The sequence below is a fragment of the Colias eurytheme genome, chromosome 15, assembly GCF_061535395.1.
Source record: "Colias eurytheme isolate Ceu_HAF_F1 chromosome 15, ilColEury1 Martin Lab GWU primary, whole genome shotgun sequence".
Lineage (NCBI taxonomy): Eukaryota > Metazoa > Arthropoda > Insecta > Lepidoptera > Pieridae > Colias > Colias eurytheme.
In genome coordinates this window covers 9,915,691-9,942,115 of record NC_142994.1, presented here as the reverse complement: position 1 = coordinate 9,942,115, position 26,425 = coordinate 9,915,691, and the positions used below count along the sequence as shown (strand labels likewise).

At 34.6% G+C, this 26,425-nt stretch overlaps 2 protein-coding genes and 1 long non-coding RNA gene across 8 annotated transcripts in view; 1 reads left to right on the top strand and 2 right to left on the bottom strand.

Annotated features, from left to right (window-relative positions):
* LOC149902544 (CREB-binding protein-like) overlaps window positions 1-5,547 on the top strand; it is a 44,822-nt gene extending 39,275 nt beyond the window's left edge. For all 6 annotated transcript variants that reach the window (XM_090110491.1, XM_090110492.1, XM_090110490.1 and 3 more), the window contains 2 exons: window positions 3,886-4,721; window positions 5,410-5,547. In XM_090110491.1, the coding sequence (XP_089966617.1) occupies window positions 3,886-4,674 (789 nt within the window). In that variant the 3' untranslated portion in view covers window positions 4,675-4,721; window positions 5,410-5,547. The remainder of the gene's footprint in view (window positions 1-3,885; window positions 4,722-5,409) is intronic.
* Window positions 5,548-13,871: 8,324 nt separating this feature from the next.
* On the bottom strand, window positions 13,872-26,140 carry MSBP (membrane steroid binding protein). Its single transcript, XM_090110055.1, has 3 exons — window positions 25,685-26,140; window positions 25,308-25,457; window positions 13,872-15,309 (listed from the first exon to the last, which is right to left on the bottom strand). The coding sequence occupies exons 1-3, from the start codon at window positions 25,998-26,000 to the stop codon at window positions 15,188-15,190; spliced, it is 588 nt and encodes a 195-aa protein (XP_089966181.1). The 5' UTR covers window positions 26,001-26,140; the 3' UTR covers window positions 13,872-15,187.
* LOC149902543 (uncharacterized) lies at window positions 17,246-17,904 on the bottom strand. The gene is made up of 2 exons (XR_016457559.1): window positions 17,580-17,904; window positions 17,246-17,348 (listed from the first exon to the last, which is right to left on the bottom strand). It is a non-coding gene; the product is annotated as an uncharacterized LOC149902543 (long non-coding RNA).
* Window positions 26,141-26,425: the final 285 nt, after the last annotated feature.

The following is a 26,425-nucleotide window of genomic DNA, read 5'->3' as shown; positions in this document are numbered from 1 at the left end:
CCACGTGTTGGTGTTTTAAAAAATTCAATCAAAAACTGAGGTTAACTTTAAATACAATTTTAGAAAAATAAATACCACAATCAACATTCAAGTATCAGAAAAAATTGATACCATAATTCCACCCACGTGTTAGTGTATTGCAAAATACAATCAAAAAGTGAGGTTAATCATAAATAACTTAGAAAAATAAATACCATTATTACACCTAAGTATTAGAAAAATAGATGTAATTACTTATTTACTTTTTTTAGAAATTCACTGGAATTAGAATTAAAACAAACCCTTTGATTTTGCTGATCACTTTAATATAACATGTATATAGTCACGAGTACGGTGTAACGCAAAAATGTCACGAGTACGGCGTAACGCAAAAATGTCACGAGTACGGCGTAACGCAAAAATGTCACGCGCGCGGCGTAACGCAAAAATGTCACGCGCGCGGCGTAACGCAAAAATGTTACACAAAATTTTTGTCCACCCCCGATAAAGAAGTTTCACTTCAAAAAAAAAAACTAACAGATATAAATATCACACAAATTAGTGGCTTATTGTTGTGATCAACAGATTGCCATGAAGCAGTAAAAGAAAAATAATAATAGTTTAATAAAACTAAAAAAACACGCTTTTTATAGTAAACCGAACTAAAAAAAAATGTGTGCGTGTACTAGAGTACACACGTAAGAAGTGAAACTTCTTTATGACCTTATTTTTCAAAAAATAATTTACTATCTACAGTAATATTATAAAGAGGAAAACTTTGTTTGTTTGTTTGTTTGATTGATTGTAATGAATAGGCTCATAAACTACTGGACCGATTTTAAAAATTCTTTCACCATTCGAAAGCTACATTATCCACGAGTAATATAGGCTATATATTATCACGCTAAGACCAACAGGAGCATAGCCACGCGGGTGAAACCGCGCGGCACAGCTTGTATACAATATTACAGAAATACGTTAGTCTAACACGCTCGTCGTTTCGCTCCTTGCTACCTATTTAAATATTTACACCAGCCGCTGCTGCAACTCGCTCGCTTCGCTCGCTCGGCTCGTGCGGTAGTTCAAAAATCAAAAGTTAACCTAAGATGCTCGTCGCTTTGCTCCTCGCTACCTATTTAAATATTTACACCGGCCGCTACTGCAACACGCTCGCTTCGCTCGCTCGGCTCGTGCGGTAGTTCAAAAGTTAACCTAAGATGCTCGTCGCTTCGCTCCTCGCTACCTATTTGAATATTTACGCCGGCCACTGCCGCGACTCGCTCGCTTCGCTCGCTCAGCTCGTGCGGTAGTTCAAAAGACCAAGGGAGACGCCAAAAAATTCGAGTTATATAGAGTTTTCAACTTATAAAGGATTTCGACTTAGGCGGATTTTGATTGGACATAAAGAGTTTGAGGTTTATTCTTATAAATTATATTGAATTCACAAAATCATAATTGAACACCAATCAAGCAAACACGTGTTAACGTGAGTCATAGATTTATTATCGTATACTCCTAAAATGTTTTCTAAGAAACAATACTGTACTTACATTGTCGGCAAGTTCTTAAAGGCGGTAACTTATTTTTGTTCGAACAATAGAGGTAATAAATATAAATTCCTAATGTCGAAATCTCGAAACAGTCAGAAATTAATGACGCACATAGTATATACATATTATGACAGAGGTTAAGCTTAAATAACTTGAAAAATAAATAACATGATCTCGCCCACGTGTTGGTGTTTTAAAAAATTCAATCAAAAACTGAGGTTAACTTTAAATACAATTTTAGAAAAATAAATACCACAATCAACATTCAAGTATTAGAAAAAATTGATACCATAATTCCACCCACGTGTTAGTGTATTGAAAAATACAATCAAAAAGTGAGGTTAATCATAAATAACTTAGAAAAATAAATACCATTATTACACCTAAGTATTAGAAAAATAGATGTAATTACTTATTTACTTTTTTTAGAAATTCACTGGAATTAGAATTAAAACAAACCCTTTGATTTTGCTGATCACTTTAATATAACATGTATAATGTATATAGTCACGAGTACGGCGTAACGCAAAAATGTCACGAGTACGGCGTAACGCAAAAATGTCACGCGCGCGGCGTAACGCAAAAATGTTACACAAAATTTTTGTCCACCCCCGATAAAGAAGTTTCACTTCAAAAATAGAAAATTTTATCAAATTAGTGTATTGTCATCGGTCCTCAATAAATCTACAAAGTTTGAACGAAATCTGGCCGTTTAAAGTGGGTCAAAATCGCGCCCAAAGAAGTCGGTTACAAACATACAAACATACAGGTGAAGCTAATATAAAGCGTGTAAAAAAAAAAAAATGTGTGCGTGTACTAGAGTACACACGTAAGAAGTGAAACTTCTTTATGACCTTATTTTTCAAAAAATAATTTACTATCTACACTAATATTATAAAGAGGAAAACTTTGTTTGTTTGTTTGTTTGATTGATTGTAATGAATAGGCTCATAAACTACTGGACCGATTTTAAAAATTCTTTCACCATTCGAAAGCTACATTATCCACGAGTATTATAGGCTATATATTATCACGCTAAGACCACAGATTAGAGAATAGTTACTTCGTAACTAAGACCAACAGGAGCATAGCCACGCGGGTGAAACCGCGCGGCACAGCTTGTATACAATATTACAGAAATACGTTAGTCTAACACGCTCGTCGCTTCGCTCCTCGCTACCTATTTAAATACAGTCAAAACCGTTTATGGCGACATCGTTTATAACAACATACCGGTTAAATTGACCAAAATGAAAGGTCCTTGCTGAATGTTATATGACCGCCTTATCGAAAACATTGGTTTTTACGGCATTGTTTACTACGACATAGGTACCGCACTAAGCGACCACATTTGGTTAATATTTTTGGAGAATTATATCTGTAGAACGACCGGCTCAGCTGTATTGTAAACAATTTGAATAGGTAACTGTATCCACATCTGGCACAGTATAATAGTCAATGGCTATTATCGTAAAAGTAATCAAAGTTTAGGGTCTTTTGTAATTCTTAGAAACAAAGCACATGCATATTTTGATTGGACATAAAGAGTTTGAGGTTTATTCTTATAAATATTGAATTCACAAAATCATATATGAACACCAATCAAGCAAACACGTGTTAACGTGAGTCATAGATTTATTAATGTTTTAAAAAATTCAATCAAAAACTGAGGTTAACTTTAAATACAATTTTAGAAAAATAAATACCACAATTAAATTATAAATTATATATTATATTATAATTATATAAATAATTTATAAATATATATATAATATATAAATAATATAATTATATATATTATATTATATAAATTATTAAATTAAATAGATACCATAATTCCACCCACGTGTTAGTGTATTGAAAAATACAATCAAAAAGTGAGGTTAATCATAAATAACTTAGAAAAATAAATACCATTATTACACCTAAGTATTAGAAAAATAGATGTAATTACTTATTTAATTTTTATAAATTCACTGGAATTAGAATTAAAACAAACCCTTTGATTTTGCTGATCACTTTAATATAACATGTATATAGTCAAATTACTTATTTACTTTTTTATAAATTCACTGGAATTAGAATTAAAACAAACCCTTTGATTTTGCTGATCACTTTAATATAACATGTATATAGTCACGAGTACGGCGTAACGCAAAAATGTCACGCGCGCGGCGTAACGTAACGCAAAAATGTTACACAAAATTTTTGTCCACCCCCGATAAAGAAGTTTCACTTCAAAAAAAAAAAAAACTAAAAACAAACACGACAGTACTATATTATCTTGAATTAATATGTAATTTCAATATAAATTAAGTGTAGTAAGAGTTTACTGAACAAATGTTTTTCTTTACAGCCTATTCAAGACCCCGACCCATTAATAAACTGTGATCTGATGGACGGTCGCGACGCCTTCCTCACTATGGCGCGCGACCGACACTACGAATTCTCCTCGACGAGACGAGCTTTCTTCTCAACGTTATGCATGTTGTACGAACTACACCAAAGCCAGGACAGGTTCGTGTACACGTGCAACAGCTGCAAGTCGCACGTGGAGACCCGCTACCACTGCACCGTGTGCGACGACTTCGACCTGTGCGTGCCCTGCTACGACAAGGAGGGCCACCCGCACAAGATGGAGAAGCTCGGCTTAGACCTCGACGTGGGCTCGTCGCCGGGCGACATGAAGCAGGCCAACCCGCAGGAGGCGCGCAAGCTGTCCATCCATCCAGCGACTGGATGCATCCAGCGGTGCATCCAGTCGCTGGTGCACGCGTGCCAGTGCCGCGACGCGAACTGCCGCCTGCCGTCCTGCCAGAAGATGAATCGCGTCGTCACGCACACCAAGATCTGCAAGCGGAAGACGAAGGGCGACTGCCTGATCTGCAAGCAGCTCATCGCGCTGTGCTGCTACCACGCGAAGCAGTGCCAGAAGAGCAAGTGCTCGGTGCCGTTCTGCAGCAGCATCAAGCAGAAGTTGAAGCAGCAGCAGGTGCAGCAGCGCGTGCAGCAGCAACAACTGCTGCGGCGGCGCATGGCGGCCATGAACACGCGGGGCGGCGCCGCGGGGCCCAGCTCGCCGCCGCCCGCCAAGCCCGCCGCGCACGCGCTGCCGCACAATGTGCAGAAGGCGCTCTCGTACTGAAGTCCAACCCGCCGCTCATGGCCGCCTTCATCAAGCAGCGCGCGCAGGTACGTAAATCCTACTAATATTATAAATGCGAAAGTTTATGAGGATGTGTGTGTTTGTTACTCTTTCGAGCGAATACTACTGAACCGATTACAATGAAATTTAGCACACATATAGAGGGTAACTTGGATTAACACATAGGATAGTTTTTATCCCGGAAATCCCACGGGAACGGGAACTGTGCGGGTTTTTCTTTGAAAACGCGGGCGAAGCCGCGGGCGAAAAGCTAGTGGTTACATATTTCTATAGGAAATATAGCGTTTTTCTAATTCTATTAGAATTTTCTTTATATGTTTATTGTTAATTAAATATAACGTTGAAAAGGTCAATATTTATAAAAAAGCTAGATAAACCATCCACATCAAATAAATCTAATCTTAATTCATTCGAATAAGGTTAAATTTAGCTTACACTGATACAATTTATTGACTTCGGTATTAACTCTGCATTCGAAAGTAATGCTAAAAATATTGATTTTACTTTAACACGTTCAGACTATATATATGACTGTTTGGATGATGTGTATAGGATTGTGTATCTTGTAGTTTTTAATGATCAAATACAAAGAAATTGTAAAACAAGATCATCCACATGTATTTTTTGTATATTGATGTCTAGCAAATTCATAAAATAACTTTTTACTGTCGATTTATCTGATGTGTTATAAAATGTTATGCGTTTGTCTTGTAGAACGCCCAGAACCAACAACAAGCAAGCGGAGGTGTGAGCTCCGTGAGCGGCGTGGGCGGCGTGGGCGGGCACGTGGCGCTGGGCGGCGTGCAGCAGCCGCAGCAGCTGCAGCACATGATGCAGCCGCAGCAGCAGCGGCTGCAGCAGATGCACCAGATGATCCCACAACAGGGACAAGTGAGTATTAGTCGCAATAATTTATATTCGTGCTTTGAATAATGTTACAGTATTTTTCAAACTGCTAGTCCGTTCTGAAGTGAGATGCGAGTGGGATTAAGTGACATATCACACTAGCGGATTGCGAGCGGTTTCAAAGCGGAGCGGGTGCGCAACGAATACGTTGCGGGCGCGCAACGAACACGCCGCGGATGCGCAGCGAACACGTCGCGGAATAGAAGCGTCGACGCCATTTTGTATACTCTCGCACAAAAGCCAGCTCTTCCGCCTTGCCTAACTTCCATTCAATATTTCCATCGTTTCTGTAGCACTCAATTTTTTAACCGTACTGTGGAAATGCACTTACTTAACTAAAGATGTAATAGTAACAACTGGAGTTGTTAAAAAAGGTGCTATAAAATTGAATTACTAGGACTAGTGAGTTGCTGGTTGCTTGATAAAATTTTCTACTCACTGCTACCTATTTACCTAATAATAAGATAGACCTGTTTTAGTTAAGGAGCTTTAACATTTATTTCACTAATGAACTTTCTTTATGAGCAATTAAGTTATCTGATTGCATTTCGACCAAGATTTAATGGATAAAAAAATACCCTAAACATTAACATGTTATGAAACTCGTAAAAAATAATGATCTCATAATCATTATACTATCACAAGTTTTAAGTAACAACCAGCACGGATTCCATTTTGTTAATGAGTGTACATGACTGCGACGTAAACGTTGCGCATCTGCCACGCGTCCGAAACGAATTCGCTGCGCGCCCGCAACGTATTCGTTGCGCACCCGCTCCGCTTTGAAACCGCTCGCAATCCGCTAGTGTGATATGTCACTAAAGATCAAAATATAGACAAAGACTTCATTATTTTAAATGTAGTTATACATTAACAATGTACGAAATCATGTTTAGTATGGCTATCACAGGCAAAATTGAATGTTGACATAACAATTTTTTTTCTATATCGCAGTGTTTTAAGCAACTTCAGAGAGGACTAAACAGTATAACTTTAATGTCCATAGTAAATGTTGTCACATAAGTGCTGTCTGTCATATTTCAAGTGTCAAAATTTTGTATGACATTTTATTTTACATGTATTTTGTTCAAATGATGAGTAATAAAAAATTGTATCGTCAGGTCGGCGGAGTGTCGAACGTCGGCGGCGTGGGAGGCGTGGGCGGCGTGTCGTCCGTGGGGCTGGGCGGCATGGCGGGCGGCGGCAACGCGTGGTTCAAGCCGCAGGGCGCGGTGGGCGGCGTGGGCGTGGGCGCGGCGGGCGGCGCCATGGGCATGCGCGGCGCGTACGCGGGCGCGGCGCCGCGGCTGGCGGCGCGCTACTTCCCGGGCGCGGTGCAGCGCTCGCCGCCCGCCACGCCGGCGCCGCGCCCGCCCACGCCCTCCGAGCTGCTGCTGCTGCGCCAGTCGCCCGCGCCGCCCGCCCCGCACCCGCCCGACGACCAGCTGCCGCCCATGACGCCGCAGGACCAGCTCACCAAGTTCGTGGAGCAGTTGTAGTGTACATAGCGCCGCGGCCGGCGGGCTGTACCATATAGCCTAGCGCCCCGCCGACCCGCCCACCCCCTACCCCCCCTACCCCCCATCCCCCTTATTTATTGATATCGTCGCGAAGGACGTGTTAGTATTACGATGAACGAATCGAGCGCTCAATGTACAAAATGTAAATATGAAACGAGTACATCCTGTCCGCTTTTACGTAATTGTAAGTTGTTCGTACTGTAAGTACATTATGATACTTATTCTGTTTATTGTAATTAAATCATTTTATAATATAATTATGTGATATTATACACGGTTGTTTTAGTTTTTACCCCTGTCTACTCCGATGAAAAGTGATAATAACAGCTATCAAATTATGGAAATTATTATATTCTATCATTTTTTAAATAATTAACGACAATGAGAGTAGCTGTATCCAAAATAATATTATAGACATCTACTGCATCCAAATTTGTAAAAAAAATTGTACGCCATTTAAAATGGCAGTATATATGAGAAAAAATATTTTGTAAAACCTTAACCATATACAAGCAAATAAACATATCTGATTTGATTTGACACCAACATCAAGTTACTTTCCATAAAGCCTTAATTCATTGAAACTGTTTGAATTCTTTACGATAATTACTGCATATTTTTCAATTACAAAAATCACACTAAACAAAATTATTGCACTAATTGCTGAGTCTCAAAAAAGTAATAAAACTTGGTTCTTAAATACTTAACATCACTTTAACTTGTACTTAGTACTTAAATTATCATTTCACCAATGGCATAAAAAGAACAGAAATGCGGCGATTTTTTGGTCGTTGGATTATACTGTCAGAGGGGCTAAAAAATCTCCGTATTTACTGTAAATTGTTCAACTGAACAAATTATCTGAGAAAATTGAATATAAAATAGAATTTGCAAAAAACACTGGACGCATGTGTTATACTTTATATACCTATAGTTTAAAGCAATAAATTTTAAAAATTACATCCTACTGGCGAAAGTTTGTGAGGATGGATGGATGGATGTTTATTATTCTTTCACGTAAAAACTACTGAACCGAATACAATGAAATTTGGTCTGTAGCTGAAGACACAGAATAAGACAGGCTACTTTTTACACGCTTTATATTAGCTTCACCTGTATGTTTGTAACCGACTTCTTTGGGCGCGATTTTGACCCACTTTAAACGGCCAGATTTCGTTCAAACTTTGTAGATTTATTGAGGACCGATGACAATACACTGTAGGGGGCTTGTTATGTGCGGGTGTAATAAAAGATGTAATAACTACGCAAAGGTTATATTTCGTTAACTACATATATTTATTCGTATGTAATTAATATTCGACCTATGCGTCCCACCCGCGTCCCGACAAGCCCGTGACTATCTGTGCATAGCGCACGAACTGTTTATATATGAGTTACCGTGTGAACTTTCTTAGCGTTACACTTGAAATTCGATAACTCATAAATTGGCTTGTCGTCGCTACATCATTCCCCCCTTAAAAAATAAAAAGGGTATACAAGTAATAAAACTTACAATTAAACTAAACAATAAACAGATGGGTGTATATAAAAGTGTCGCTATATAAGGTTACAAAATGTTTACAATATAAAGTATAAAAAATTTTCACAATATAAATCAATCAATACGTATCGTATACAAGTGGTTAACAGTTAACACCTAATTTCGTTAAACTATTAATGTTATTACAAAAACTTGCGTTGGTTCTTCTAAGTGGCGTGCGATAATTGTTACACGTCATCTAACACTTAGTAACATTAACATTTCAAATCCCAATACGTTCTTTACACTTGTATCGTTTAATATTACAAAGGCTACTACTAAACACTCAAAAGCCATAAATCAAAAGTACTTAAATTTCTAAGTAGTAAACATTTCAATCAATACTTAACACAAACATAAATTTGAAATACCATACTTAAAATGTAAACAATTTATAATGAACTCGTTTCAAAATTTCTTAAGTTTATTATTTATTAAATACGATGTGTTGATTAGTAAGTATTTATTATACATTTCTAAGAAGACTTAAGAATACTTATAATCATCGTAATTCTAATAAATATAAAATAGTGGAAAAAATTACAAATACAATACTATTACCTAAATCGTACTGGTAATCGTATAGCTCTTCCACTACGCGTGGTGTGTGTATTAGGCAATTCGCTACTTGGAATTAGTAACGGAACCTCAGTATCTGCCCCAGATGTCGTATCACTATCATCATTCAAATAATATGCAGGTTTTAGACGGTCTACAGATATTCTAACTTTCCTGCCAGTCATTTGAATATAAAATACCTTTTCCTCTCGACTCAACACACGATAAGGACCGTCGTATGTTGGTTGTAAAGGCTTACGTACTGCGTCGTTTCTTACAAAAACATAATCGCACTTTTCTAAATCGGGGTGAATAAATATGTTCCGTCTTTCATTCTGCCTAATAGCTACTGACTGATATTTTCTAATAGAGTCTCGTAATTTACTTACATACTCAAGACTGCTATCTATTTCTAAACTCGATTTTTTATCGTAATAATCACCTGGTAATCGTAAAGTTGTTCCGTACGTTATTTCTGCTGCGCTTATGCCGGTATCACTTCTTACTGCTGTTCTAAGTCCTAGCAACACAGTTGGTAATTCCGTAACCCAAGATGATGATATATTGCATAAGCGAGCCGTTAATGCCGCTTTAAGCGACCTATGCCAACGCTCTACCGCCCCGTTACTCTGTGGGTGGTAAGGTGTCGTACGCAACTTATTAATACCTAATAACTTCATTAGTGTAGCAAATAATTGACTTTCGAATTGGCGTCCTTGATCGCTTGTTAGCTTTTTCGGACAACCGAAACGAGAGATCCATCCTTCATATATTACACGCGAAATCGTTTCAGCAGTTATATATCTCGTAGGAAAACATTCTGGCCATCGCGTCCCCCTGTCACTATGGTTAGGCAATACGTCCTAAAACCTTCGGGTGAAGTGGGTAAAGGTCCAATTAAATCAACATGAATATGTTCAAACCTATCGCACTGCAGAAACGATCCTAAACCTGACATTGTATGTCGATTAAACTTCGATCGTTGACATTCAATGCATGTTTTAACTTTTAACCCATTGGCCAACGTGACGAATCATATTTGGCCAATAAAAACGATTTTGAATCAATTTGCGTGTAGTCCTTATTCCGGGATGACATAAATTATGTACACTATCAAAAGCAATACGTCGAGATTTATCAGTCAAATAGGGTCTAATTTTAACATTATCTAAATTACAATAAATAAATGTACCGCTTTCAAGTAACATTATTTTCTTTGACCTATTATTAGCGTCTTTCGAATTAGATAATTGTAACATATAAGAATCTTGTTGTTGATTCTAAGCAAGTTCTGCGTAATCTATTACAGTGGGACAACTTATTGTTGCGACTCGTGATAACAAATCTGCAACGACATTATCTTGCCCACTAACGTGTTTCAAATCCGTAGTGAACTCACTAATGAATATCAAGTGTCGTGTACGTCTGGGTAACTCTTTCTCGCTATTTACTTTAGAAAATGCATAAATTAACGGTTTGTGATCCGTATACACCGTTAACTGTCGTCCTTCGACCATATTCCGAAAATGACGAATAGCTAAGTAAATTGCTAATAACTCCCTATATACGTACTATACTTGCGTTCAATCTTAGATAGATTCTTAGAAAAATAACCTACATGAGTATCCGATGCGTCCGTCATAAGTGCGAGCGATGCATCGGCCCTAGGGTGCTAAAAAAATCTGCACTTTATAAACAAAAACATTGGCGATAATAAATAACCATTTATACGGTCGCCGTAAACTAAGATCTAAAGTCATTAACTTAGTACCAAATGTCTTAATTACACTAAACTACACTTTATAATCACTACACAGTACACTCACTCGCGGATTGGTTATTTTTCGACACTGGTAAAATTATTAAAAGTCGGCTCTCCTGCTGCTTCTGCCACGCACAAGGTTGACGATAGTACAATCTGGCGATATGCTTAAAGCAGTAATGAAAAAACATAGCCAATTGGGATTTTTCTGTTTTGATATCCCTGCACGATCGCGACTTCGGGATGCGGAGCGATGCGTGCGATTTCCGTACTTTCGACCGCTAAACGATCTGCCTCTCGAGCCTGCACATTCCAGCTGGTTTACCCGCTGCTTTAATTGTGCTAACTGCTCGAGAAGGTTAAACTGCACTGACGAAATTGCTCTAACTGGAACTGCCGGATTCATTTTGAATTAAATTTTTATTTAATCAATAAATTAAATAATCACACAAACGAAATCTATGCAATTCACTATAATAATGTTCACTTTTCGTCGGGGGTCACCAATGTAGGGGGCTTGTTATGTGCGGGTGTAATAAAAGATGTAATAACTACGCAAAGGTTATATTTCGTTAACTACATATATTTATTCGTATGTAATTAATATTCGACCTATGCGTCCCACCCGCGTCCCGACAAGCCCGTGACTATCTGTGCATAGCGCACGAACTGTTTATATATGAGTTACCGTGTGAACTTTCTTAGCGTTACACTTGAAATTCGATAACTCATAAATTGGCTTGTCGTCGCTACAACACTAATTTGATAAAATAAATAATAGTTAAAAAAAAATAAAAAACACGCTTTTTATAGAAAACCGACCTAAAAGCGTGTTTTTTAGTTTTTTTAAACTATTATTATTATCCCAGAAATCCCACAGCAACCGGAACTATGCGGTTATTCTTTGAAAACGCGGGTGGAAATCTAGTAAAAATACACGATTCGAAAAATATCACAAGGTGCGACAACAGCACAGGTGGCGAAGTTCGGAACAAACGCCGAAAAAATACCGTATTACTGCAAGCTAATGTCTAAACTGTGATGTTGAAATATATTATATACCTACTTTATCATGTTGAGTTTTAACATAGACAAATATACTCAAGGTTTTAATAACAAACCAAAATAAAATAAATAAATTCAGACACCAATAGTTTAAATAAGTTGTATGAAAACTTGTGAGTAGTTTTATTCCTTACCATGTGTTAGTTAATGTTGCGATATTAAATAATAAAGATTAAAAGACAAAGCGTGAATTCGGCATTATTTTTACTGACTACTCTCATCACTTTCAATTATGGAAAATATAACATGTTTTGAATACAAGCAGCTACCATCAAATCTGTCTGACAAAAAAAATGTATGGATCTTTACCATATTACCTACAAAGTAGAACAGTTAGTTATATCTTATACTAGGTAACGTCTAAAAATTTTTAGACACTAATGCTGCTATAAGTTAAAATACAATAAAACAACCGACCGAGCTTGCACGCGCACGTGCGTGATGTTATTACTTATTACAAAGGCGCGATGTCGCAGTGCAGCGTAAAGACATCATCACTACATGTATACTAATAAAAACTATATGTATACCAATAATAATAGCTGAAGAGTTTGTTTAGTTGAATGCGCTAATCTTAGGAACTACGGATCCAATTGATCCGATTATTTTACTGTTTAGATAGAACATTTATCAAGGAGGGCTACATCATCACGCTAATGAGCGGAGCAATTCGGGTAAATTCAAAAGATTCAAAGAGTTAAGAGAAATAATATCTAAAAATCCAGTAGTATCTGATTTTACTCTTTCATAAATATAAAGTGTTCCCTTGCACATGATAGTAATAATAGAAGCTTTCCTGTGTAATAATAGTAAATATTATTTAGATTTCATTAACATTGATAGAAAATTTTCTCATGCGCAATAAAATCGAGTGAATCTGTTGCTCATATACAGATTGCATAGCGAAGCAAGGACAAACCGAACACATTTCTATTTATATTAATGCCTATTCGTGATGTGCCACTCGGAAAGAAGAAAAAATAATTGGTGCCACAAACCTATAAAGTTTTTATTGATCCGAGTGTGGCAGTTATATAAATAGTAAGATGACCAAAAGATGGAAATGAGCTAAATAATATTATAATACACTGATATTGTAGTCTTATCAACTTTGGTGGATAACCAAAACCCCAAAATTGTAAATAGGTACCTACTCATTTTCAAGAATTTTCTTTTACAGGAAGCAATTGAATTGGTATAGAAGATTACCATAATAGGAAAATGGATCGTGTGGTAAAGGTATTAACTATTAATGATGACACAAAAATAAAACACATTATGTGAAAAAGACACCATATTTTTGTGACAATGTTAAAATAAACATTACATAATATATTTAATTCATCTGTTAACATTTCAATAGCATATCATTCACACCATTTAACATCTCAACAATAAGCGATGTTTAGGCAACGTTTATGTAATTTGATAGTGATTTTTTTATATAATTTTACAATAAAATAGGCGAAATGGAAAGTCACAAATAAATTAAAGCATTATGATGAATAGCGCCTAATCTTCCAAAGCTTATTCCACACTTACGATTACAAACCTCAACCAATTAATAACTTAACGCACTTTAAACTAATTTAGTCACAAAAAAGGCAAATTAATAAATATAACAATTAATAGAGTGCTACAGTGAACTTAAATGATTTAGCCTAATTTCATTGTCTCCATAGTTAAAAAAGTGAAAAGAGCGGCGTCCTATTGTTGGATAAATAATGTTGATTAGTAAAAAAAATACACACAGACACACTAGCCAAAAATAGATAGGATAATATATCTGTTTTTTCATGTGTCTAAATATATTTTTTCCGTTCATATAATGTTCACATATAAAATTAATAGCCATAAACATATTGACTGTTAAAACAATATCAAAACAACATAACACACAACTGGCAACACGCTTTATTCAAAATTTATTATAATTACAAACATTAGACATTAAACTTTATTATGCACATTTCATTTTTAAGTTTGCAACACTTGATTTCAATGTTACCATGTTTAAGTACCAAAGGTCAAGGAGAAACGAATAAGGTAAAGTCAAATGTATGAATTTCGAAATAAAGACAATTTTGATCCAATAAATAAACCTAAAATTCGCAATAAATGCACATAATAATATAACAAAACATTGTGGCTATGTTCTAGATCGAGAAATCGGTTTGCTTTGGACATTGAAAACATAGAAATACACATTTGATATTCTATATATTTTTAATATTAGAAGCTAGAAATTATAAGCTAGCGATTTTAGTTTCTATTCACTTCATCAAAACAATCCAAATCCCACTTCTCGATCCAGAACAATAAAAGTTGAAACGCAATTTCATAACAAGGGATCAGGGGAATGTGTTAGGCTAATGTCCCTTAACGTTATCAACTTTATTTCGCCATCACTCAGTCTTTCGATTCACAAAACTGTAAATATACAACAATATAAACTACATATAACCTTCAAAAATATGTAAAAAGCAACAGTTTCAGAATAAGATAAGTAGGTCTCGAGTTATGTAGCGCGAAGCCGACGAGCCTGCGTTGGTCACTGAGGCCTGAGGTTACATAACACTACAGATTTATATTGTTTCGCATTTATCATAATATGTTACTTATGCGTCATGAATACATATATTTTTTAATATATAAACCTAGAGAAAAAATCATTGTGAAAAAATCTCCCACACTTATAATTAGTGGCAGTTAGCAATCACACGATATTCGTAACCGACTTAATGATTACTAATTATAGTTGTTTTGAACTGAATGAAGTCTCGGTGAGAAATGTCGACAGTTTGCGATTTTTTTACTTGGTAGCCAAGTAAATTGTTTTGCTAAAATTTCAGTTTATGATGAACAAAAAATTTGTGCGCAACTTGAGTCCTCAGTAACCATTAGTAGAATTATTAAGCGTTCTGTTATTTGAACGATAAATCAAAAAGTTAGGATATTTTAGAATCTATGAGCACGGATATTGAAGTAAGATTTAATAAATATAGTTTGTTAAACAATGATAAAGCGGGACAAAAGGATTATTGTGCTCAAAAATGATAAAAAAAGCGATTTACATATCGATCGACCTAACTTTTTGACACATCGGTCAATGTGATGAATGATTTTCGTCAAGTATGCAGTTTATTGTTCCTTTTTCTGTTCGGGGTTGTTTGTCGATACTTCGGTTTCTTCCGTTTCTTCGTCTGAATAGTTCGCGGGTTCCTCGCCCGGCTTCAGCAACCGCCCGACGAGGTCGTACTTTTCTGAAATGACAAAAATTTTAATGATCATCTACGCATTTAATAAAACAGATAGGGCGCGTTCCCACTATGTCGTAACGACTAATTTATCGTTCGACGACTGTCGTCTCTACCTGTTCCCATTATAACGATTGTTTGTCGTCAACATTTTTTATCGTTTAGCGACTGTCATATCTAGCTGTTCCCATTGGATCGCGACGACATTTTATCGTTTCCTGGCAGTCGCTTTGTCGTTTACACATCATCAGCAAGCTACAAATCTAGTCGCCTCTGCGTTCGCTTGGTGATTACTAGTGCGTTTACTCTCCTGAGTTAAATGGACGTCATAGAGTTGCCGTCCACGATTTTTTATCGTTTTACAACTGTCGTGCTTGCCGTTCCCACTGTCACGACAAAGTGTCGTCACTGCAAAAACTGTCGTAGACGACAGTAAATTGTGTCGTTCTAAATGTGAACACCTCCATTTAAACATATAAGCCACGACACTTAAAACTACACGATTATCTGTCGTCACGACACGGTGGGAACGCGCCCTTACCAGATCATTTCTGTACATTCAATATTCTTTTTGATATTCCAAACTTATTTATAATCCACGAAAGCGAAGCCGTAGGAGGTGGTGGTTTAATCTAATAAGGATTTACCAACATGCTATAAGAAAATAATTTATCGAACGTTTGAGAGACATTCTTCACTCAATGCTCACTAAATATTATACTAGCCCAAAGATAAAATATTAAATATCATATTCTGTATCATTTTTATGTGCATTACGTGGTCCCAGTATAAATAAACAGATAATAGCCAGAATAAACATACGGTATTCCTATTATAAAAAATAATTGTAATTTTGTGTGTAAAATTAATTCTCTCACATTTTACTTTTAAAATGTGTACTTTCTAGTAAAGTAAAAAAAGGAAAAATAAAATAAAAACTTATTTAAAAAGGAAAAGAACATTAATTGTTCAATACGTGCCATTGTGTCATATATAGAACAGTGGCTGTTTAATTTATATAAATTGGTACGACCTTTAGACCCAATTTCACCAATATTTTCTAAATCAGACATTTATTAATCAAGCTTCAAATTAAACATGTATTTTAACATCGTTGTCAACTCTACAGGTCCCAAGAAGGAAATCTAACAGCCGATTATCAAATCGACCATTAACTGAGCGACTCACGAATCATTCATTCGTATTTTAAACCGCCCGAAACAAAATGTCATAGTTGACAATGCCGTAGTTTCGCACGTTGGGGCTATTTGTTCTAGTTGTATAATAACTGTCATGTTTGGTAATTCGACTAAATTGAAATGTTCTAACACAGTATACAATTTAATAATCATGTAGAAACTTTTACGTTTGCTGGTTTATATGTCAAACGATTTGGTCGTTACCATGGTTACAAATGTTTGATGTTATTTGGAGATTGTTTTGTTGTGATTTTTCTTGTGTTATTTTAATTTTATTTTGAGTTGAATAAATACAATAATGTTGAAGAAAAATCGCGGTTCAATTTCACTTGGTCGAAGGTAAACTGGATCTGGTTGAAATTACGAAAAAAAATTCGGAGTCCGAAGGAAAGTGCGAGAGATCTCATACTAGAAGAGCAATTAAAACAAGAAAAATAAATACAAAGTAAATTAATAGTAAATTCTTGTTTGTAATAACCTAGTATCTAGTTGGTATAACCTATTTATTGAATGATGTTGATAGGTACAATCTAAGGGTACAATAAAAATGTTTTATAAAAACACAAGTTTTATTTATTTAGGTAACATGAAAAATTACATATTTCTATAACAATGTCACATTTAAATTAAATTAGGATCATCATCATCGTCAGCCCATATACTTTCTCACTGCTGGGACATGGGATTGGTAGTGCTAACTTAAACTTAAACACGGTAAGGGATCAGGTCATTATCCACAACGCTATCTTATGATATGTCGGTTTCCTCACAATGTTTTTCACCACTGAGCCATCACTGCACTGCACTACAAGAAGCAGTTGGTCTGTAGGTGAAACTGATAGATTCCTAAAACAGAATTTAAAATTAAGATAAGTACATTTCATAATCATGAGGAGGCCTGAGCCTTACCTGAGTAGTGGTGAAGTTTACATTTTAAGTACCTATATTGGTATTCAATACTAGATTTGACATGACTCACAGGATTATTATGGTTTAATTGAAAATAATACAGTATGTAGGAAGGAACCTTTTATGCACATAAATATAAATATTACCTCACGAGATAGTTTTACTTACAGATCCGACGGTTATTCGAGTTTATCTTCAATTAATTGCAATACTTCCAAAACCGATTGTTTTGATAAACGAAATCTTGTACTAAAATCAACATCATCATATTCTTCGAAACAATGACGACGTCTTTATAAATTCTGGGCCGTCGCGGTCGCACTATATAATCCAAATTATACAAATCATCCAACACATCTTCATTTACAAAAATAAAATAGTATGCAGAGTCCATCTTGACAGCAAGAAAACTTCAAATCATTTTTTCTAATCGCTTGTTAAAAATTTAAAGAGCCTCTATGCCACGGGTTAAATATAATGCCGTGTTAAGGAAACTAATTAGTTTAGATAGAAACTAATTAGTTTAGAGGATTAGTTTCCTTAACACGGCATTATATTTAACCCGTGGCATAGAGGCTCTTTAAATTTTTAACAAGCGATTAGAAAAAATGATTTGAAGTTTTCTTGCTGTCAAGATGGACTCTGCATACTATTTTATTTTTGAAAATGAAGATGTATCGGATGATTTGTATAATTTGGATTATATAGTGCGACCGCGACGGCCCAGAATTTATAAAGACGTCGTCATTGTTTCGAAGAATATGATGATGTTGATTTTAGTACAAGATTTCGTTTATCAAAACAAACGGTTTTGGAAGTATTGCAATTAATTGAAGATAAACTCGAATAACCGTCGGATCTGTAAGTAAAACTATCTCGTGAGGTAATATTTATATTGATGTGCATAAAGGTTCCTTCCTACATACTGTATTATTTTCAATTAAACCATAATAATCCTGTGAGTCATGTCAAATCTAGTATTGAATACCAATATAGGTACTTAAAATGTAAACTTCACCACTACTCAGGTAAGGCTCAGGCCTCCTCATGATTATGAATTAATGTACTTATCTTAATTTTAAATTCTGTTTTAGGAATCTATCAGTTTCACCTACAGACCAACTGCTTATTGTAGTGCAGTGCAGTGATGGCTCAGTGGTGAAAAACATTGTGAGGAAACCGACATATCATAAGATAGCGTGGTGGATAATGACCTGATCCCTTACCGTGTTTAAGTTTAAGTTAGCACTACCAATCCCATGTTCCAGCAGTGAGAAAGTATATGGGCTGACGATGATGATGATCCTTATTTAATTTAAATGTGACATTGTTATAGAAATATGTAATTTTTCATGTTACCTAAATAAATAAAACTTGTGTTTTTATAAAACATTTTTATTGTACCCTTAGATTGTACCTATCAACATCATTCAATAAATAGGTTATAACAACTAGATACTAGGCTAGGATACTAGGTTACAAACAAGAATTTACTATTAATTTACTTTAAATGTATCTTGCTGCTTCGTCTTTATTTTTCTTGTTTTAATTGCTCTTCTAGTATGAGATCTCTCGCACTTTCCTTCGGACTCCGAATTTGTTTTCGTAATTTCAACCAGATCCAGTTTACCTTCGACCAAGTGAAATTGAACCGCGATTTTTCTTCAACATTATTGTATTTATTCAACTCAAAATAAAATTAAAATAACACAAGAAAAATTACAACAAAACAATCTCCAAATAACATCAAACATTTGTAACCATGGTAACGACCAAATCGTTTGACATATAAACCAGCAAACGTAAAAGTTTCTACATGATTATTAAATTGTATACTGTGTTAGAACATTTCAATTTAGTCGAATTACCAAACATGACAGTTATTATACAACTAGAACAAATAGCCCCAACGTGCGAAACTATGGCATTGTCAACTATGACATTTTGTTTCGGGCGGTTTAAAATACGAATGAATGATTCGTGAGTCGCTCAGTTAATGGTCCATTTGATAATCGGCTGTTAGATTTCCTTCTTGGGACCTGTAGAGTTGACAACGATGTTAAAATACATGTTTAATTTGAAGCTCGATTAATAAATGTCTGATTTAGAAAATATTGGTGAAATTGGGTCTTAGGCCCAGTTTCATCAAGCTCTGTTAGTTAGTTTAACACGCTGTTAACTCTTTTAACGGGACATCAATGTAAGGGAGTGTCCCACCATGACCTAATCGAGGATTAGTTTCCTTAACACGGCATTATATTTAACCCGTGGCATAGAGGCTCTTTAAATTTTTAACAAGCGATTAGAAAAAATGATTTGAAGTTTTCTTGCTGTCAAGATGGACTCTGCATACTATTTTATTTTTGAAAATGAAGATGTATCGGATGATTTGTATAATTTGGATTATATAGTGCGACCGCGACGGCCCAGAATTTATAAAGACGTCGTCATTGTTTCGAAGAATATGATGATGTTGATTTTAGTACAAGATTTCGTTTATCAAAACAAACGGTTTTGGAAGTATTGCAATTAATTGAAGATAAACTCGAATAACCGTCGGATCTGTAAGTAAAACTATCTCGTGAGGTAATATTTATATTGATGTGCATAAAGGTTCCTTCCTACATACTGTATTATTTTCAATTAAACCATAATAATCCTGTGAGTCATGTCAAATCTAGTATTGAATACCAATATAGGTACTTAAAATGTAAACTTCACCACTACTCAGGTAAGGCTCAGGCCTCCTCATGATTATGAATTAATGTACTTATCTTAATTTTAAATTCTGTTTTAGGAATCTATCAGTTTCACCTACAGACCAACTGCTTATTGTAGTGCAGTGCAGTGATGGCTCAGTGGTGAAAAACATTGTGAGGAAACCGACATATCATAAGATAGCGTGGTGGATAATGACCTGATCCCTTACCGTGTTTAAGTTTAAGTTAGCACTACCAATCCCATGTTCCAGCAGTGAGAAAGTATATGGGCTGACGATGATGATGATCCTTATTTAATTTAAATGTGACATTGTTATAGAAATATGTAATTTTTCATGTTACCTAAATAAATAAAACTTGTGTTTTTATAAAACATTTTTATTGTACCCTTAGATTGTACCTATCAACATCATTCAATAAATAGGTTATAACAACTAGATACTAGGCTAGGATACTAGGTTACAAACAAGAATTTACTATTAATTTACTTTAAATGTATCTTGCTGCTTCGTCTTTATTTTTCTTGTTTTAATTGCTCTTCTAGTATGAGATCTCTCGCACTTTCCTTCGGACTCCGAATTTGTTTTCGTAATTTCAACCAGATCCAGTTTACCTTCGACCAAGTGAAATTGAACCGCGATTTTTCTTCAACATTATTGTATTTATTCAACTCAAAATAAAATTAAAATAACACAAGAAAAATTACAACAAAACAATCTCCAAATAACATCAAACATTTGTAACCATGGTAACGACCAAATCGTTTGACATATAAACCAGCAAACGTAAAAGTTTCTACATGATTATTAAATTGTATACTGTGTTAGAACATTTCAATTTAGTCGAATTACCAAACATGACAGTTATTATACAACTAGAACAAATAGCCCCAACGTGCGAAACTATGGCATTGTCAACTATGACATTTTGTTTCGGGCGGTTTAAAATACGAATGAATGATTCGTGAGTCGCTCAGTTAATGGTCCATTTGATAATCGGCTGTTAGATTTCCTTCTTGGGACCTGTAGAGTTGACAACGATGTTAAAATACATGTTTAATTTGAAGCTCGATTAATAAATGTCTGATTTAGAAAATATTGGTGAAATTGGGTCTTAGCCCAGTTTCATCAAGCTCTGTTAGTTAGTTTAACACGCTGTTAACTCTTTTAACGGGACATCAATGTAAGGGAGTGTCCCACCATGACCTAATCGAGGATTAGTTTCCTTAACACGGCATTATATTTAACCCGTGGCATAGAGGCTCTTTAAATTTTTAACAAGCGATTAGAAAAAATGATTTGAAGTTTTCTTGCTGTCAAGATGGACTCTGCATACTATTTTATTTTTGTAAATGAAGATGTGTTGGATGATTTGTATAATTTGGATTATATAGTGCGACCGCGACGGCCCAGAATTTATAAAGACGTCGTCATTGTTTCGAAGAATATGATGATGTTGATTTTAGTACAAGATTTCGTTTATCAAAACAATCGGTTTTGGAAGTATTGCAATTAATTGAAGATAAACTCGAATAACCGTCGGATCTGTAAGTAAAACTATCTCGTGAGGTAATATTTATATTTATGTGCATAAAAGGTTCCTTCCTACATACTGTATTATTTTCAATTAAACCATAATAATCCTGTGAGTCATGTCAAATCTAGTATTGAATACCAATATAGGTACTTAAAAATGTAAACTTCACCACTACTCAGGTAAGGCTCAGGCCTCCTCATGATTATGAAATGTACTTATCTTAATTTTAAATTCTGTTTTAGGAATCTATCAGTTTCACCTACAGACCAACTGCTTATTGTAGTGCAGTGCAGTGATGGCTCAGTGGTGAAAAACATTGTGAGGAAACCGACATATCATAAGATAGCGTGGTGGATAATGACCTGAAGTTAGCACTACCAATCCCATGTCCCAGCAGTGATAAAGTATATGGGCTGACGATGATGATGATCGTAATTTAATTTAAATGTGACATTGTTATAGAAATATGTAATTTTTCATGTTACCTAAATAAATAAAACTTGTGTTTTTATAAAACATTTTTATTGTACCCTTAGATTGTACCTATCAACATCATTCAATAAATAGGTTATAACAACTAGATACTAGGTTATTACAAACAAGAATTTACTATTAATTTACTTTAAATGTATCTTGCTGCTTTGTCTTTATTTTTCTTGTTTTAATTGCTCTTCTAGTATGAGATCTCTCGCACTTTCCTTCGGACTCCGAATTTTTTTTCGTAATTTCAACCAGATCCAGTTTACCTTCGACCAAGTGAAATTGAACCGCGATTTTTCTTCAACATTATTGTATTTATTCAACTCAAAATAAAATTAAAATAACACAAGAAAAATCACAACAAAACAATCTCCAAATAACATCAAACATTTGTAACCATGGTAACGACCAAATCGTTTGACATATAAACCAGCAAACGTAAAAGTTTCTACATGATTATTAAATTGTATACTGTGTTAGAACATTTCAATTTAGTCGAATTACCAAACATGACAGTTATTATACAACTAGAACAAATATCCCCAACGCGCGAAACTATGGCATTATCAACTATGACATTTTGTTTCGGGCGGTTTAAAATACGAATGAATGATTCGTGAGTCGCTCAGTTAATGGTCGATTTGATAATCGGCTGTTAGATTTCCTTCTTGGGACCTGTAGAGTTGACAACGATGTTAAAATACATGTTTAATTTGAAGCTCGATTAATAAATGTCTGATTTAGAAAATATTGGTGAAATTGGGTCTTAGGTGTCAACATTATAATTATATTCAACGACAATAATATGTGCTTCGTAAAAATAAAGGTTATTAAGTATAGTTCTCGTGGTTTTATTTTATTGTTAAGTATCTTTAATTTCCCATTTAGAAAAATTATAAAATGGTCACTTTGGCGAAAACACAGTCTCTCTACATAATTTGAATATATATCCAATAAGTAAGAAAAAATAGCGGGCGTCAACAATTCTAGATGTCAATTAACATAATTTAGGTCTGTGATCTTAAGGGAATGGATAATAATGAACACATTCAACTGCAAAAAATATCGTTTTGATATAAACGCAAATGCGTATATTTTTTAAATAAAAAATTTAAATAATATGATGCTGAGATGTTTTCAAGTTATAGGTTCTTCAAAGACGCAATGCAAATGTCAGGTAATTGCCTGACTCAAGACTAAGCGAGAACTACTACTGCATGAGAGTATTATTTGCATGAGAGTGCAAGAGCGTGGTCTTTAAAGGGCCGTTGCCGTTTTGAAATAGAATATTATCAGTGTAGTGTAGCCTGTCTATCCTTTTAATACACCTGTTAAACTTACAATTTGACACTGTAAGCTATAAGTGGGACGAATCATGATCCATAGTCATTATCAAACCAAATAAAATAATCATTCTGGTAAGGGAGCCAGGTGCAAATTTGGTTAATTATTTCCTCTCAAGAGATAATTCGTCAGACGCCTCAGAGTATAGTATTATAAAGCCTCGTGAACGTCAGCTGGCACTCGGTTGGGGGGGTGAGCGGTTGTAGCACTAATGTAACATCTAAAAATACCATGTTTAACGTAAATAAAGAATTATGAATTATACTTTGATGCATTTTACTAATTACCGCTTGAGAGGAACTTGGTCATAAAATCTTTTCCTGGCTCCCGTACCATCATATATTATGTGCAACAATAATGCAGTGTCAAGATATTGTAACAAACATGCATACATAAATATTAACTCTTACAATATCCTGATAACATGAATATTTTCAAGGTGAGGTGTCGAATATTTTTTGCAGTTGCATAATAAATATGATACCTAATAAAATTAAATTGTAAAAACGCGTTTATTGTTGCATAAAGTGGTGTTATTACTTCCTTCTTCTTGTGTAAAATTGCTCTTTTTGTTATGATGTAATAGCATGAAGATATTAAAAAAAATTATTGCTGCAGCTAGATATAATATTAAAAATAAAAATAGTCTACTCCTTATTGTGTCAGAGCCTAATTTTGAGTACCTACATAAACTTTTCTTATGTATTCACAAGGGATTGGGAATTTATATTGCCTATAAAATATAAATTAAACCTGAATATGTTTGCATAACATATTAGTAACACTAATTACATCAAAGAAAATGAAATATAGATATGTTTGATATAAAATATATAACATGAATGCTGTTACAATTAATGTTAAACTACTAATGTTAAACACTAAAGTAGCCACATATTATGGAAATCTTTCAGGAACTCAATACAATCACACAAGTGTTACAGAAATATAATTTATATGCTTTAATAGGTTGGGTTAATAGTGCAATGTAAATAAACCAGTGCTGATAGCTGCACTAAATACATACTAAGTATCACTGGCTTTTACTGTCATTTGAAATTTATTTCGAAACTTAGTATTTTAATCAATAAGGGTTCAATGTTTTTATAGTGTTTTTAACTTTTAATGGATTGTTTTTAACCGCTTTGTTAAAAATAAATTGTTTTGTTTATTTAAAAAAGTGATAGTTAATTAAATGTTAAGAAATGTATAGAATGTGATTGTTGGAGCTATTTAAACTTTAGAAATACATTTTTTTTTACGATTCAAACAATTATACCATTCTATGAATTAATATGTAACTATTATTAACTTTTAAACACGCTTATAAATATCCTTAACAACAACATCTTTGTCATATACACTAAAAATAACAAAACGTAAACAAAACTCACATTATAATATACACATTCAAATATTTAGTGATGGTTAAGGATAAGTATAGGTTATGATAATAAATATATTTATCTTATATACTCTGATTGTGATAAAAATATAAATAAAAATTGTTGGTATTCATGATAAACTGTTTGCAGTGATAACAAAATTCTATGCATTACTTATTTGGCCTGAATAAGATTAACAATAATTACATAATTTCTTTGACTTATTTTATTATAGAGTATGGATTATCAATAAATTTTTTCTTCAGTTTTTTTTTATTTTAATTTTTCAATTATATTTGTGGTAATTGATTGATACAAGTTTTAATTTGATTATTATTATCATTAGTGAATAATTTATGAATATAAAAGAATAAATAGATTACATTTTCTACCCTTCATTATAACAAGCTTTTATTCACTATCAAACCTACCTCTGAACTGCGCCTCCCATTCTTTGACAGATTCCATTTCCATTGAGTTGAGATCACTTAAGTCGTCATATTCCTTATCTGATGATGTGACGGAAAATGTGGCCAGGCCTCGAGATGCATCTTTACCACCAAATGCTGCATAAGGACCACCTGGAACAAAAAAATAAAAATAATTTAAATGCGACTTTTTTAATGAATTATGGAATGACATACATAATTGTATAATTATTTGCATATTTATTTTCAACTCCCGATCACACTCCGGCACTCTATAATCAGGTACATCTATAACACGATGATATTTAATGCAGGTCGCGCATGAATGCATAATCACTGACTCATAAAAGACAAGCTATTAATAAAACTGATGCACTCACCGGGTCCATAGAAGCGGCGTCCCCGCGTGGCATCAAAAATCCATCCATTTACTGCTACTAAAACTCTACCATCGGGTTGAGTCCCATCATATTGACGTAATTCGGCAACAGTCATGTCTTTTCGAATTTTAGGCAACTCGGGCATCGGCTCCTCTGCAGATAATTTACCAAACTTGCTCCTAAATATTTTATACACTAATACAATAATGATAACAGTCAAGAGCAAGTTCACCGGACTTAGTAATTCACTTAAAAAACTGGAAGAAACTTCGGTATTTTCGCTTTCCGCATTTTTAATTTCGGGAGACGACGACATTTTTAATTTACGCGTGTCTATCACACAGCCTCTAGCACAACTTTGTTTGTGTACAAATTTTAAAAATTACGATATCACTGTTCAATCATACAAAAAATAATCAAGTTACTGACGTCAGCCTTCGTTCCGTCGCGGAGACAAATTTAAATAATGTTTCCATCTGTAAAAAAGCACATTTAATTCTATTCATTTTTTATTAAAAAAAATTTCAAGAAATTCATTAATTTATAGGTAGAGATAAACTACGATAACATGGCGCGCCCCTCCAAATTACTGTTTCAATGTGTGTAGTGACATCCTTACGAAGGAGTTTGTATGTAGTTGTACGTATTCGTCTTTAGTACTTTACGTCCAGATTTGTTGGTCAACTAATCATAAGTTGCCGAGCGCCCAAGACAACGCACGTGTCGTTTTCATAGAATACG